The following is a 13,836-nucleotide window of genomic DNA, read 5'->3' as shown; positions in this document are numbered from 1 at the left end:
TAGAGTTATTATTTAATCCCCTGTGTTTCTACTAGAGAAACACAGTTTTCTTCCTAAATGGCGAGATCCGGTGGTTATGTAAACCTCGTAATGAGTCAAGGGCCAGTTAATCTGGACCCCTGCGACCCTCCTCTCCTTACCGGCCAAAGTTCTGGTGGGTCTAGTGTCAAAGAGAGGAGAAAATGGACAGTGAAAGATGATTTAATCCTCATCGGTGCGTGGCTCAACACCAGCAAAGACCCCATTGTGAGTAATGAACAAAAGGTAGGTGCCTTCTGGAACAGGATTGTAGAGTACTACAACTCCAGTCCTCAACTGGTTGGGACCGCCCCACGAGAACTTGGGCCATGCAAGCAAAGATGGGCTAGGATCAACGAGGGAGTTTGCAAGTTTGCTGGTTGTTATGACATGGCACTGAGGGAGCAGAGAAGCGGGCAAAATGAGAACGACGTGATGAAGTCTGCGTTGGATATATTTGCCAATGACCAAGGATCGAAGTTCAACTTCGAACATGCGTGGAGGGAGCTTCGGCATGATGTGAAGTGGTGCTCAACATATCTGGAGAAGGACAAACAAACTTTCCATTAGACTAGTTAAAACAAACTTCTGTCTGAATTATTGTAGGGTTTGTTTAGCTCTAACCTAAGTTTCAGCTGTTTCCATTAGACTAGTTAAAACAAATACATGTCTTCTGTTTCCATTAGAGTTTGCTTGAGAGTTTGCTTACACACGTGAATTTCTTCTGTTTCAGGTGAAGTACAAGACGATGTCACGGGTTGAAGACAAAAGCTGGTATGAAGTCACGGGTTTGTATGCTCTGTTTGTATTTTCATGTCACTAGACCATGTCACGGGTTGTTTCTATGTTGCCTTTATAAATCTGCTTGTAGACTCAAATGTTATGCTATTTCCTTTGCTCTTCTGCTTCCTTTGTACTCTCTAAAAACTGATGTAATGGTGTTTTAGTGGAATCTATTTCCTTTCCTCTTATTTTCCTTGTACAATCTCGTTTGCAATTGTTTCAACAACAACGATCCCAGCTTGAACACGTGAACCTTCCCACCTTCATCTTCATCACCGATAGGTATGAGTTAATTGTAGTAGTTTAGTTCAAATTAGTTAGGTAAATTATATGAACCATCAATTGTTTAATATAATGCTGTTTTAATATAATATGTCGACAAACGTGACTTCATTATTTTATTATAACGCTGTTTTAAAAAATAAAAAAGTTAGGATTATTTCATATATGTCGACAAACGTGACTTCATTTGTTTATTATAATGCTGTTTTAAAAAAAAAATAAAGTTAGGATTAGTTCAAAAGGATGTAGTTAGGAGTTGATGCTTTTTTAAAAAAAAAATCATATATGTCGACAAGATCACAACAATATATATACCCAGAAAAAATTATAAAAACGTATATTTGTTATAATGTTTGAAGGAAGGATAGCCTAATATGGCAGATGAAACCGACCGAAGACTCGATGCGGCTGTCAATGAGGCTTTCGATGAATATTTTGAAGAAACATACAACAGTATTATGGAGAATCGAACTACAAAAAAAAAGAAACGTGCGTACGTCGAAAGAAACCGAGAAGCGGGCCACAGCCGTCTATGGAATGACTATTTTAGTGAAGCTCCGACATTTCCGCCTCATTTATTCAGACGCCGTTTCCGCATGAGCAAGGAAGTATTCATGCGGATTGTCGACACCCTCTCAGCAAATGCTCCATTTTTTCAACAAAGAAGAGATGCAGTCGGAAGGTTAGGTCTATCAACATTACAAAAGTGTACTGCAGCTATCCGTATGCTTGCGTACGGCTCTGCGGCTGACGCCGTCGACGAATATCTCCGACTAGGTGAAAGCACATCACTTTCATGTTTAACAAATTTCACAGAATGTATAATACAACTATTTGGAAATGAGTATCTACGAAGACCCACTCCAGAGGATCTTCAGCGACTACTCGATATTGGAGAGATACGCGGCTTTCCGGGGATGATTGGAAGCATCGATTGTATGCATTGGGAATGGAAGAATTGCCCAACAGCTTGGAAAGGACAGTACACACGTGGATCGGGAAAGCCGACAATTGTCTTGGAGGCTGTAGCTTCACAAGATCTTTGGATATGGCACGCCTTTTTCGGTCCTCCAGGTACATTAAACGATATTAACGTCCTTGATCGGTCACCTGTTTTTGATGACATTTACCAAGGCCGCGCTCCAAGGGTAACATACATGGTCAACGGACACCAGTATGATTTGGCTTACTACCTCACTGACGGTATATATCCAAAATGGTCAACATTTATCCAGTCCATCACACTCCCTCAAGGTCCTAAAGCAGCGTTATTTGCTAAAGTTCAAGAAGCTACCCGGAAAGATGTGGAACGTGCTTTTGGTGTATTGCAAGCTCGATTTGCGATAGTGAAAAACCCAGCTCTATCATTGGACAAGGAAAAAATAGGAAATATTATGAGAGCGTGTATCATACTACACAATATGATCGTCGAAAACGAAAGAGGTGGTTACACTCAGTACGATACATCGGAATTTGAAGAAGGAGAGTCGAGCAGAAGTTCACATGTAGAGCATACTAACAACATGCCTTCACATTTCGGTAATATGCTTGGTCTACGGAATCATGTTCGAGATAGGCGTACACACGAAGCATTGAAGAATGATTTAATCGAAAATATTTGGAACAAGTTTGGTAATGATGAAGATGTTTAACTATTGTATGTTTGCTTTTAATCATTTAATAAAAAAAAATTTAATGTTTTTAAAAAATTTAATGTTTTTAAAAAATAAAATTTTTTAAAAAATTTAATATTTTTAAATTCCTAAGGACTCCAATTCGAGTAACACCATTGGACATACATTTTATACTCAAATCCTTAACTATTCAAAAAGCAAAAAAATATACTATTATAATCCTAAGGACTCCAATGGTGGGTAACACCATTGGAGTTGCTCTAAGTGTAGGGTTCCTTAACTTTTAACTAAAAACACTAAGGGATTTTTCTTAAGTCTCTTATTTAAGGGTCGTTCCTTAGCTTTTTTAGTTAAAAGTTAAGGGACCCTACGCTTAAGGGTCTCACTTAAGGAACATCAATAATGATGCTCTAAGAGCACCCCCATTAGTGAACTTATGGGGGGTTCACACACATTCCCAAAAAAAAAAAAAATTAAAATAAGGAATAGTGATGAACCTGTCTCTCTCCACCCCTTCCCAGTGAACCTGGTTCATCACTGTAGCGCGGACCCCACGGCACGTGGCGGCCCGCGACTGGTCCGAAAAAATATTTTTTTTTTTTTTTTTTAAAACAAAAATCAACTAAAAAAAAAATAATAAAAAAATGTTTTGTGAACCCCTTTCATGGGGTTCACTAATGGGGATGCTCTAAGGACTTCCCCTTAAGGATTCCCATTGTGGATGCTCTGAGCATTGGTGAACCCCCTTGGGGTTCATAAAGATTTTTTAATATTTTTTGGTGGATCCATGAATAGTTATAAACCTGTATTTGTTGTTTTCTGCATTGTTGAACCTCAAGAAGGAGTTCATAGGAATAAAATAATAATATTTATTTTATTTTTTAAAAATTTAAAAATATTCAGAATACATGAATAAAATATTAAAATATATTATAAATATTTTAAAACTTTTTATTCAATACATTAAGAGTAGATTACATAAATCAATAAATTCAATAACATACAAAGCTTATTCTATCTTCTTCCGGATCCATCTGTCAAATAATTCAAGATTTTGTCAAATAATTACTCGTAAACCACAATCACGATCTACAACCCTAAACCCATCACTCGATTTAAACCATAAAACGAAACCCATCACTCCATTTATAAACATTACTCGAAAACCCTAACTGGATTTGAAATCTCAGAAAAAAGAACCCTAAAACAAACCACAATCACGATCTACAACCCTTGATCGAAACCCATATATCGATTTAGATCCCTTACTCGAAACCCTCAAAAAATTTTCAAAATCGAATAATTGCTTCCCACCCCAAAATCGATCCAATAAAGCTATAAAACTACAGGATACTCACCTACGCTCGTGGATAGAAGAGCTCGTCGTCGATTACGTCGAGAAAATCGCCGGGAATCGTCGTCGCACGAAAAGTCGCCTCTCACGGTGAAACCCTAGTATTTTCAGAGAAAGGGGAAAATGAGAAGAAACACGATGTGGCCCGACTTTCCTCCTCGTCAACGCGGAACGCTTGACCAACCAGCGTACGCCGCGTGGCAAAATCCGCCCCTTACGGGTTCATGCGCAAGGCCCGGTTCATCAAAATAATCGCATTTTTCTTTTTTTTTAATCCACCGGACCTAAGATTTCGAACCCACGAACCTGTTATAAACTGCTAATGCGGATGGTCTTAGAGCATCTCCAATGGTGTTACCACCATTGGAGTCCTTATGATTATTAAACTATTTTTTTTTAGAATAGTTAAGGACTCTAATCAAAATAGAATGTCCAATGGTGTTCTCCAATTTGGAGTCCTTAGGAATAAAAAAAAAATTTAAAACATGTAATATGATCAAATGTGTATGATCAAATGTGTATGGAAGATTTCTCAATCTTTTTGCTGTTATGAATGAGCGTTACCAATTTTCCCATCAAAACTAAAGTATCCAACTTGACGATCATAAACAGTGCCTCGCTGCATACCATAAGATTTCTTTTGATTCTACTCCATCTCGCATATAATCCCCAGATTTTAGATGTACTTTCTGTTCGGACAATCTATAAAAAGAGATTATCACAAGCATACAAACTCAGACAATGAGACTCACAAAACAGAGATACATACTAGTTATTGATATGTTTTGCTAACCTGCTGAATAATTTTTCCAAGCAACTCCAAGTGCCGCTGTGTTTCAGCATACGGTTTTGTTTCCGTTGATTCATCAGGAAAAAGCTTCAGTTTCAACCGATAAAGATGATGAATTCCTATTTTCTAACTATGTCATTATACGGTCCAGTAAAACAACATCAACCCTCTTGTTTTTGCTCATGCTCAGTATCTTTTGTATAGTTTCAAAGGCCTGAAAGAAAAAAACAGTACAGATAAATCCAAATCGTCTAACTCCTAGCACCTGGCTCTAGCATTCTATCCAAAGCAATTGAAGAGAAAGTAAGCATGGCTCTCTGCATATCATCAAACGAAACAATCAGGAGGAGATGCACCGCTTTTGTTTCTTCTTGTCTTCTTCTTTTTCACATGCAAAAATTCTGTTTCTTCTTGTCTTCTTCTTGTTTTCCTGTCAAGACATGTAGACCAAACCAGCTTGTATAACTTCTGCAACATGTATATTAAATATTTCTACCAAAAAATAAGAACATGTATAGCATTAGAAAGAGCGATCCTTAACATTAACACTCCAGCAAACAAAACGTACATTCTCATTCTGAGAGATTCAAACTTCAGATGAACACTAAATTTCAGAGCATGTGAGATCCTTGTGAGCATGCCAGAACATTCAAATTCATCATACACATGCATCTATCTATCAAATCACACAATTTCTCATCTCAATTTTAAGTGAAGCTTCAATGCATCTATCTACTTCATTAACAAGTTTGAACCAGAACAACGCCATTCTCCGATGTCATATGTGAAACAAAATCGACACAGCAGTAACAAAAAATGGAAATCGAAAGGAGGATACACAAACTCAGATTCTTTTGATGGCTTCGTCGACAACAAGTCGATTAGGAGACTTCTTCCTCTCAAACATAGCTGTTCTGAAATCATTCTTCGATTTCCTGAATCAAAAACCAGAGCTTAGAGAAAAGATCAAATTTAAAGATCAAAACTTTGTGATCGGAATCACCGAACGAACCTTCGCGGTCTTGACTGGGCGGATTTGGAAGAGTACGAAGCAGCAATCGAGCACCATCAACAACACAATTTCTCTTGAAACAAAGGAGATGGATTTATTGAGAAAATCAACACACAATCTCAACACAAAAAAAAATTCAATTGACGGAGAAAAAGAGACCACAGAAAGAGAGACTACAGAAAACACTAAAACGAAGAAGGCCACGTCAACAAGGATTCATTCATTTTAATCCTTAATTAGGGACTGCTCTTTAAGTTATTTAGGTTTTATATTATTATTGTATTGGTATTTGCTAAGGATTATGTGGAAGGATGACTTGATCCACAGAGGGGATCACAGGACTAACTGGGGAGATCTTGATCACCTTTAACGCCATCATTTTACGTAGTAATCTCACTTGGACTCTCTCTCACTATTTATATATCCTACGAGACTGGGTATGACTCTCTCTCACTATTTATATATCCCATGAGACTGGGTATGTGGAGCACCTAGCTAGGTCTCAATTTTTCTTTATTCACCAATTATGAAACCGAATATTTTTATTTTTTAATCAACGGAAGCAACGTATTGGCAGGTCTTTTTTTTTTTTTTTTGAAACACGTATCAGCACGTCTAAAATGCTTCTGTAGATGCATTAACCGGGCGAGACAGCCTGGACCATGATTTTAAGAGGGCAATTATAAATTTTTATTTTTATGTTTATTTGAAAGAAATTAAAATCCGAACTTAAAGAAAAAAAATTATACATATGTTAACTATTTTTTTATATAAATACGTCATAAACAAATTTATCAAAATATCATACAAAATAGTTTTCTATAAATATACGCCGGCAATATTTTCAAAAAATTTAAGTTACAAAAAAAAATATATATTTTCAAAAAATGACAAAAACATGCCCATCCTCAGAAAAAACCCTGACCGGCACTACGAAATAAAACTCTGTTTATATTATTTTATTATTTATTTTTTTGCCATCTAGAATTTGAATACTAAAATATTTAGGCAAAACATTACAAAAAAGTAAAAACGATAGCTTTAGATTGCAAGAGCGAAATTAGAAGGATTTTCTGGTAGGTGCACCGTGCATAGCTGTTAAGTATCAAATTAAATGACAATCGAACATGGGAAATCAAAAGCTTCATAAAAGTGATTCTTGGGCCTGAAAAAAATACATATACAGATTTACTAATTTTTGGAATTTATGTTAGTTATTGTTGTTGATGGGAACTGCGCAGACTTCGTGGTTTTGTTTGGTATTTTTTTGTAGTTACAAAAGTGTTGAAATACTATATGCATTTTTAAAAAATCGATATGTCTGATTTTCTAAAAAAAATAATAGATGGATTATAACCTGCACAAAAATCGGCCATTATGAGTCATATTTAAAACTAAATATCTTGGAAGATTTAGAAAGTACTGCAAAATGAAAATATTTTCAGCCTTTTTAAACTGGCTTTCAAATATTTTCAGTTTTTCAAATTAAAAATTCTAACTTAATTGAACCAAGTTCCTTGTACGCTACTCAATCCATGTTAAGCCGGAATCATATCATATACTTTCGGATGATCCCTAATTATGTACAAAAACCATGTCTCATCCTTGACCCATTCTTGGACTCTTGCAATAAATTATATCATCCCAAATGAAAAATATACTATTAACAAATAATCAAATAATGACAGGAGAGGAAAGTTAGCTTTATACTTTGAATGGGACAACAGGAGAAAGACACATGCAAAAGAATCTTCTCTGTTAAAAGAAAAGTATCATTTTTATCTATTATTTAGAAGTCTACTAAAACCATTTCATTAATCACATATATGACATAATAATTAATATGAATATTAATAATAAATTAATTTTAACTATATATTTGAATTTTATTTTCAGTTATAACAAAATCTGTTGAGAAAAATCTAACAAAATTCTAATAAATTTTTAAATAATTTTTATTAAATATTGCATTAATTAATTTCGTAATTAAATAATATAATGCTTTCATTTAAATAAATTATCATCTACCACTAAAACGGATTCAAATTTGTTAATCATGTCATATTTTTTATACAAATGAAGTTATTAACATATGTTAAAATTTTATTTCTACAGCTATATATTTTCAAAAATCATATGTTGAAGAATATTTTTTATTTGATTATTCAAATCATGAAAATTCGAAAACGTAATAAAAAAGGTAAAATAAATAAAAAAACCCTATATTAATAAAATAATAAAAAACCTAAAAAAATAAAATTAAATAGTTATAAAATACATAACACTAAGATATAAAATGAAAATAGGGGAAATTACATGTTTACCACTTTCATGCTACCACTTTTCATTTTTACCATCACTAATGAGACATTTTCAAAAATACCTTCTTCATTAAGTGACAAAAGACTCTTATGTCCTTGTTATTTATATATATAATAAAGTATTATTTAAATAAAAAAAATAAAAATAAAAATAAAAATATAAAAAAAAATATAAAAAATAAAAATAAAAATAAAAAAAAAATAAAAAAAAAAGAAAAAAAAATAAATTTTTTTTTTTTTTCGAAATATACTTTTTCAAATTCGAATTTTTTTATAAAACTTTTTTTTCAAATTTTTTTTTCGAATTTTTTTTTAATTTTTTTCAAATGTCTTTTTGAAAAACGAAAATTATGTTTGAAACTATTTTTTTTAATTTTTTTTATATTTTTTAAGTATTTATATATTTATTAGAATCATAAATTTCACATTCCAAAAACCCTACCCTACCCCTCAACTCTAAACCCTAAGTCTAGATTAGTTAACCCTAAGGGTATAATTGTATTTTACCCTTCATTAAAAGTGAGGGTAAAAGTGGTTAGTGTAAACATGAAAAGTGGTACTATGAATGTGGTATTTGTGGCAATTTCCCATGAAAATATATCCGCACGATGTGCGGGTTAAACTCTAGTTAGATTTAAAACACATTAGCTTTATCTCTTTTAAAATGAGTTTAGCAAGAGATCCGTATGCAATTTAAGATATTTTTTGTGATTTTTTATAAGTATATAAATTAGATGTAGATTTCACCCACTATACGTTTGGTGTTGTTTATCCATTTTCTTATTTTCTTAGCCTTTAAATAATTTTGTTATAAATAGTTAATTCGTTACAAATAATTAATTCTAAATTATATTTAATCTTCTTCTATAAATACCATATCTTCATTTTATTTTACTAACAAAACAATACTATTTATCTCTCTTTTTATTCATGTCTCATATAATTTTTACATTTATTTTTTATTTTTTATTTTTGACAGCAAAGCATTTACAAACTCATGTAAAATGTTACATTTATTTAAATTGTTATATTTTATAATGTGTTTGTTTTAATTATAGTATTTATTATGTAAATATATAGTATTACAGTGAACATAATTATACTAATGGAAGATAGATGTATTTTATTAATCGCTAACGATTTTCATATTTTTGATTTTAAAATGGTAGTACATAGTTTTAGTGTAATATTTATAGATATTTATGTATTTTAATTTTTGAAATTTTCTAAAAATGATTCAAAACTTGATTTTAAATGCAAAAGTATATCTCAAATTGAATCAAATGCAAAACTAACTTAAAATATTAGTAAAATTACAATCACCTCTTATTACCAAACAAAAAACCTATAAGCACTTTTACGAATATAATTCTGTGAAGTTTTCTCTGTGGTTAGTGAAGTCTTTTCTAAGAAGATTTTTTCGGAAATCTTGTATAAAAAAACGTCTCGAAATTTTTTCGCATTCACATGTATTCATCTTAAAAATAATTTATAAATTTTATAAAAAATATTTTTAATTGTAATTTATTTAAATATATATTATGTTTTGTTTGAACTGTTTTACTATTTAAACTATTATAAACTATTAATATGTGTGATATGCATTTTCTCACATGATGCTTGATTTGACGAATACAATTGTTTTTACTATTTTAAATAGGACTTTATTATGAGCATAGATTGGAAAACATTGATCTATAACCCCAACTTAAAAGAATATTATATATATATAAGCCCTTAAATTTATTAAAAGATATAGTTTTATTAAATTGTCTACAAAATTTTAAGACTATCCTGATTGGAACGTATGTTTGACTGCGTGGGCGGTGGGCTGTCCTATGTTTGAAATGGAAACGTTTTATAACAAAAATAAACAAATAAAACTTTCAGTCGAAAATCATTAAGAGGGTTTGATTATATGTGAGCGCACGTTAAAAATGACAAAAACAAATCCATGCATGCTCCAAGAACCTCACGTTGGACTTTTCGTTTTGACAATTGTTTATTGTGTTGTTAGACTTTTCTTTCTGTTTGCTTCAACTTCCGTATTCAATTATTAATTTGTTTGGTCTTCTTCGTCGTTTGTACTTAATTAAGTAACTTTACTATTACATTTTCATGTAAGTTTCCTTTTTAATCCGTCCAGATTGGTTATTTGGTTCCATTTTATGTTCAAACTGTATCTAATCTATTAATTTAAAGTCTTATATTTTATCTTTTTATAAATGTTTTTAGATCAATTCACTAAAAATTTAATATGTCTTATTTATTAATTAATTTAATCAATTAAAAGTATAATATTTTAAAATTTTAGAAAGAATGTTATTCTCCTACATCTTTGCAAGTAGGTTTTGTAACGTGATCTTAACCATAATTTCGAAAATAATATATATTTAAATAGTAAATATATTTACTTGAAAGTATATATCTCGTTTACATAATCTTAGGTATATATATTCTCTATATATCGTAAATATATATATATATATATATATGACTTTTTGCATCTAAGTATATACATAATATTTTGGGATTCATATTTTATTTGAAACTGAAAATATTGTTATAATAATATAAGAATAGTAGAATATATGAAATTTTGAAAATAGGCTATGCAAACTATATAATGATGAAGGTTTTAAATTAATGTAACAAAAAAAGTAATAGTTTAATATACAATATTTATGTAAAGAGATATTTTAATTTAAAAATATATATATTTTAAAAATCTGCTTTTTTGATATAAATATATTATTATCTTAATTGAATTAAAAAATTAGGATGGTTTAATGGTTTAATAATAATTTATATAATCAAAGATTAGTTTAAAGCTTTAAAAATTTTGATTGGCTATTATTCTTATATTTTTCTAACTTATAATATTAATGAGGTCAATTTTAGTTAAACCGTTATAACCTTTTGATAATTGACAAAACACTTTTAATAAATCTGAATTTTAATAATAAAATTAATTACATTACTATTAATTCTAATAATATAATAAATTGTAAATTATATCGCGCTTCCCCGCAGATTTGAGTATAATATTAGTTTAATTAGTTAAATTTAGAAATAAGATGGACCAACAATAGACTTTACACTATATATATATATATATATATAAGGAGTTATGTAGCTTTTTTTTCCAATCACAATAAACCCGTAAAATACTATGTGAAAAGTAAATTTATTTCCAATGGTTATTTTTTCAAACTTATCACCTTACTCAAAGATGTTACCGTTTAAAACTGATTAAAGAATTCGTATGAAAACTATTTACTTTTAGAATCAACACTCTAGAATTTTTTAATTTTAAAATATTATTAGAAAAGTTATAATTTTTTTCTAAGCATATTAATTTTGTATGTTTTATTGTCAAAAGAAACGTAATAATATTTCCAAAAAAACAGATAGAAAGATGTTTATAAAAGTCATCTTTTATAAAATCTAACATCACTCAAGTAAATTAGTTCTCCATAACACTTTATATATGGTACATATTTCAAATTATTTTCATATAACTAATTAAAAATTCATGGTCTTCAATCTAAAAAATTAAGTTTAACGATTAACAATATTTTTTTTCTAATTATTTATAAACTATATTTTAATATTTTTACAGATTGTGTATTAGTAGTATTAATATTAAATAAAATAGAGTATCTAACAAGATACATAAATATAACTTTTAAATAAATCTATGGTTCAAAGCTCATAAACTATCCAATTCACTCAAGTAAAAGCATAACAATTTACACAAATATTTTACACTAAAGTTAAGCAATACCTTCAAATCATAATTTGTTAAATTTGAAACTGAGTTAAAATATAAATAAACATAATCATGCGCCACGGCGCGAGTCATAATCTAGTTTAAATTATGTATAGGCCAACATTTTCTTATCGTCGGGTCAGATTCAGAACAATTTTCATCTGGTCTAAATTCTTTGAGTTCAGCTCGGTTTCAACCAGATTAAATATCAAAACTCATTTTTCAGTTTTGATTTTGAAAATGAAGATAAAATATTTTACATTGCTATTATTATTTTTTATCAGAACCACAAACTATTTTTTCACTAATCGAAATTATTTTGCACCGTTTATTTTATCAAAATCACACTTATACTAAATAACGCACGGCAACTCACTTTTATTCCATATCACTTTGTATGGATACATAAATAAACGCATTTTCAAAAAACGTCTTTAGTCACCGATCAAAAATAAAACTGTGTTGTTTGTGTTTTCTAAAAACAATAAACAATAGTAGTATTTGCGTTTTCCTAAACTGTGCAGTTAATAATACAATATTCTCAAATTCCGCATTAGCATTAGTGTTTTCAATTTATAATTAACTAAAAACAAATAAACATACATTAGTTTCAAATTCCGCATTAGCATTAGTATTTGCGTTTTCAAACATATATTTTTTGAAATTAACATACTTCATCCTTTTTACAAATTTTTATCAATTAAAATATTAAAATTAATCAAAAGTAAATATTTTCACCAACGAAATAGTAGTCCTTATATTATTTTTAAAAAATCATATATATTAATTTATAATTAAAATTTTAGTTATATTTAATTTTAACTAGTGTTTTGAAAACCAGAAAAACCGACCTGTCAATCTGTGACTTGCTTCTCTATTCGGTTACTTGTTGTATTAAAACATACTCCCTCCGTTCTCGGAAGTAAAATTTTTTAGATTTTTTTTGTTCCACAAAGATAGATTTTCTATATTGTTAAGGTACTTTTTATATTTTTTGAGAAACATTAATTGAAAATATTTGAATTGATTAAATTCATTGATGAAAAGTTATTGTAAAGTGTATAGTAAAGTAAAAAAATAAATTAAATTATAAATATTTATTAAATTCTTAATAAACGTGTATACTCTAGAAAATCTTACTTTCGGAAAAAAATGAAGTATTTAATTTAACAAGAAATAGGTCAAAACTAATCAAATTCGCCAAAGCCAGTGGACCGTTTCAATATCAAAACTCAATTTTTTTAAAATTTGATTAAAAAATAAAAATTATAAAATAGCAAACATATTTTTATCAATCAAACAATATTATTTCACAACTTTTTTTATGAAAACCATATTTATCATGTTTAATACATGAACTACGATTGTATCGCGCCGCACTTTAGTTATGCACTCCTTATATTGTGTCTATAGTTACGAACTTACGTTACGTATGTGTTTGTGTAGGTGTGAAAGTAGAATGTCTTTCATACATCTTATCTTACAGTTATGCTTTAAACGACCTTTCTAGTTTTTTTTTTTTTTTTTTTTTTTTTTTTTTTTTTATCAAAAAAAAAAAAAACCTTTCTAGTTTTTTCTTGTTGACCGTTCTAGTTTACATTTCGAGAAAGAACGTGAATCATGCAGTCGGTAGGTCCAGTTACAAAAAGAAAACAAACATGCAGTCGGTATACTTTAGTGTTATTTTAATATAAAGAAAAATCTCATACGTTTTTAGATGTTTATAATGGCCAACTAGAAGTTTTTTACAATAATCATTTGAATAATTATATGTAATAATTATATTTTCATCTAAATTTTTTTTTTGGTAAAAATTTTAATTGATAAAAATTTGTAAAAAGGATGAAGTATGTTAATTTCAAAAAAATAT

The 13,836-nt window shown here is 29.6% G+C and overlaps 2 protein-coding genes and 2 long non-coding RNA genes across 4 annotated transcripts; 2 read left to right on the top strand and 2 right to left on the bottom strand.

Annotated features, from left to right (window-relative positions):
• Positions 1–57: 57 nt before the first annotated feature.
• Positions 58–588, top strand: LOC117132611 (glutathione S-transferase T3-like). The gene has a single exon (XM_033287356.1). It carries the CDS (start codon positions 58–60, stop codon positions 586–588), a length of 531 nt encoding a protein of 176 aa, XP_033143247.1.
• Positions 589–601: 13 nt separating this feature from the next.
• LOC117125620 (putative nuclease HARBI1) lies at positions 602–4,538 on the top strand. The gene is made up of 2 exons (XM_033288315.1): positions 602–1,083; positions 1,443–4,538. Exon 2 carries the CDS (start codon positions 1,458–1,460, stop codon positions 2,733–2,735), a length of 1,278 nt encoding a protein of 425 aa, XP_033144206.1. The 5' UTR covers positions 602–1,083; positions 1,443–1,457; the 3' UTR covers positions 2,736–4,538.
• On the bottom strand, positions 4,511–5,354 carry LOC117132892. The gene is made up of 2 exons (XR_004456621.1): positions 4,865–5,354; positions 4,511–4,773 (listed from the first exon to the last, which is right to left on the bottom strand). It is a non-coding gene; the product is annotated as an uncharacterized LOC117132892 (long non-coding RNA).
• Positions 5,355–8,958: 3,604 nt separating this feature from the next.
• Positions 8,959–13,754, bottom strand: LOC117132893. Its single transcript, XR_004456622.1, has 2 exons — positions 13,529–13,754; positions 8,959–13,468 (listed from the first exon to the last, which is right to left on the bottom strand). It is a non-coding gene; the product is annotated as an uncharacterized LOC117132893 (long non-coding RNA).
• Between the last annotated feature and the right edge of the window lie 82 nt (positions 13,755–13,836).

Source organism: Brassica rapa, chromosome A03 (assembly GCF_000309985.2).
Source record: "Brassica rapa cultivar Chiifu-401-42 chromosome A03, CAAS_Brap_v3.01, whole genome shotgun sequence".
Classification (NCBI taxonomy): Eukaryota; Viridiplantae; Streptophyta; class Magnoliopsida; order Brassicales; family Brassicaceae; genus Brassica; species Brassica rapa.
Note: the sequence above shows the minus strand (reverse complement) of the source record. Positions and strands in the feature narration are given on the sequence as shown.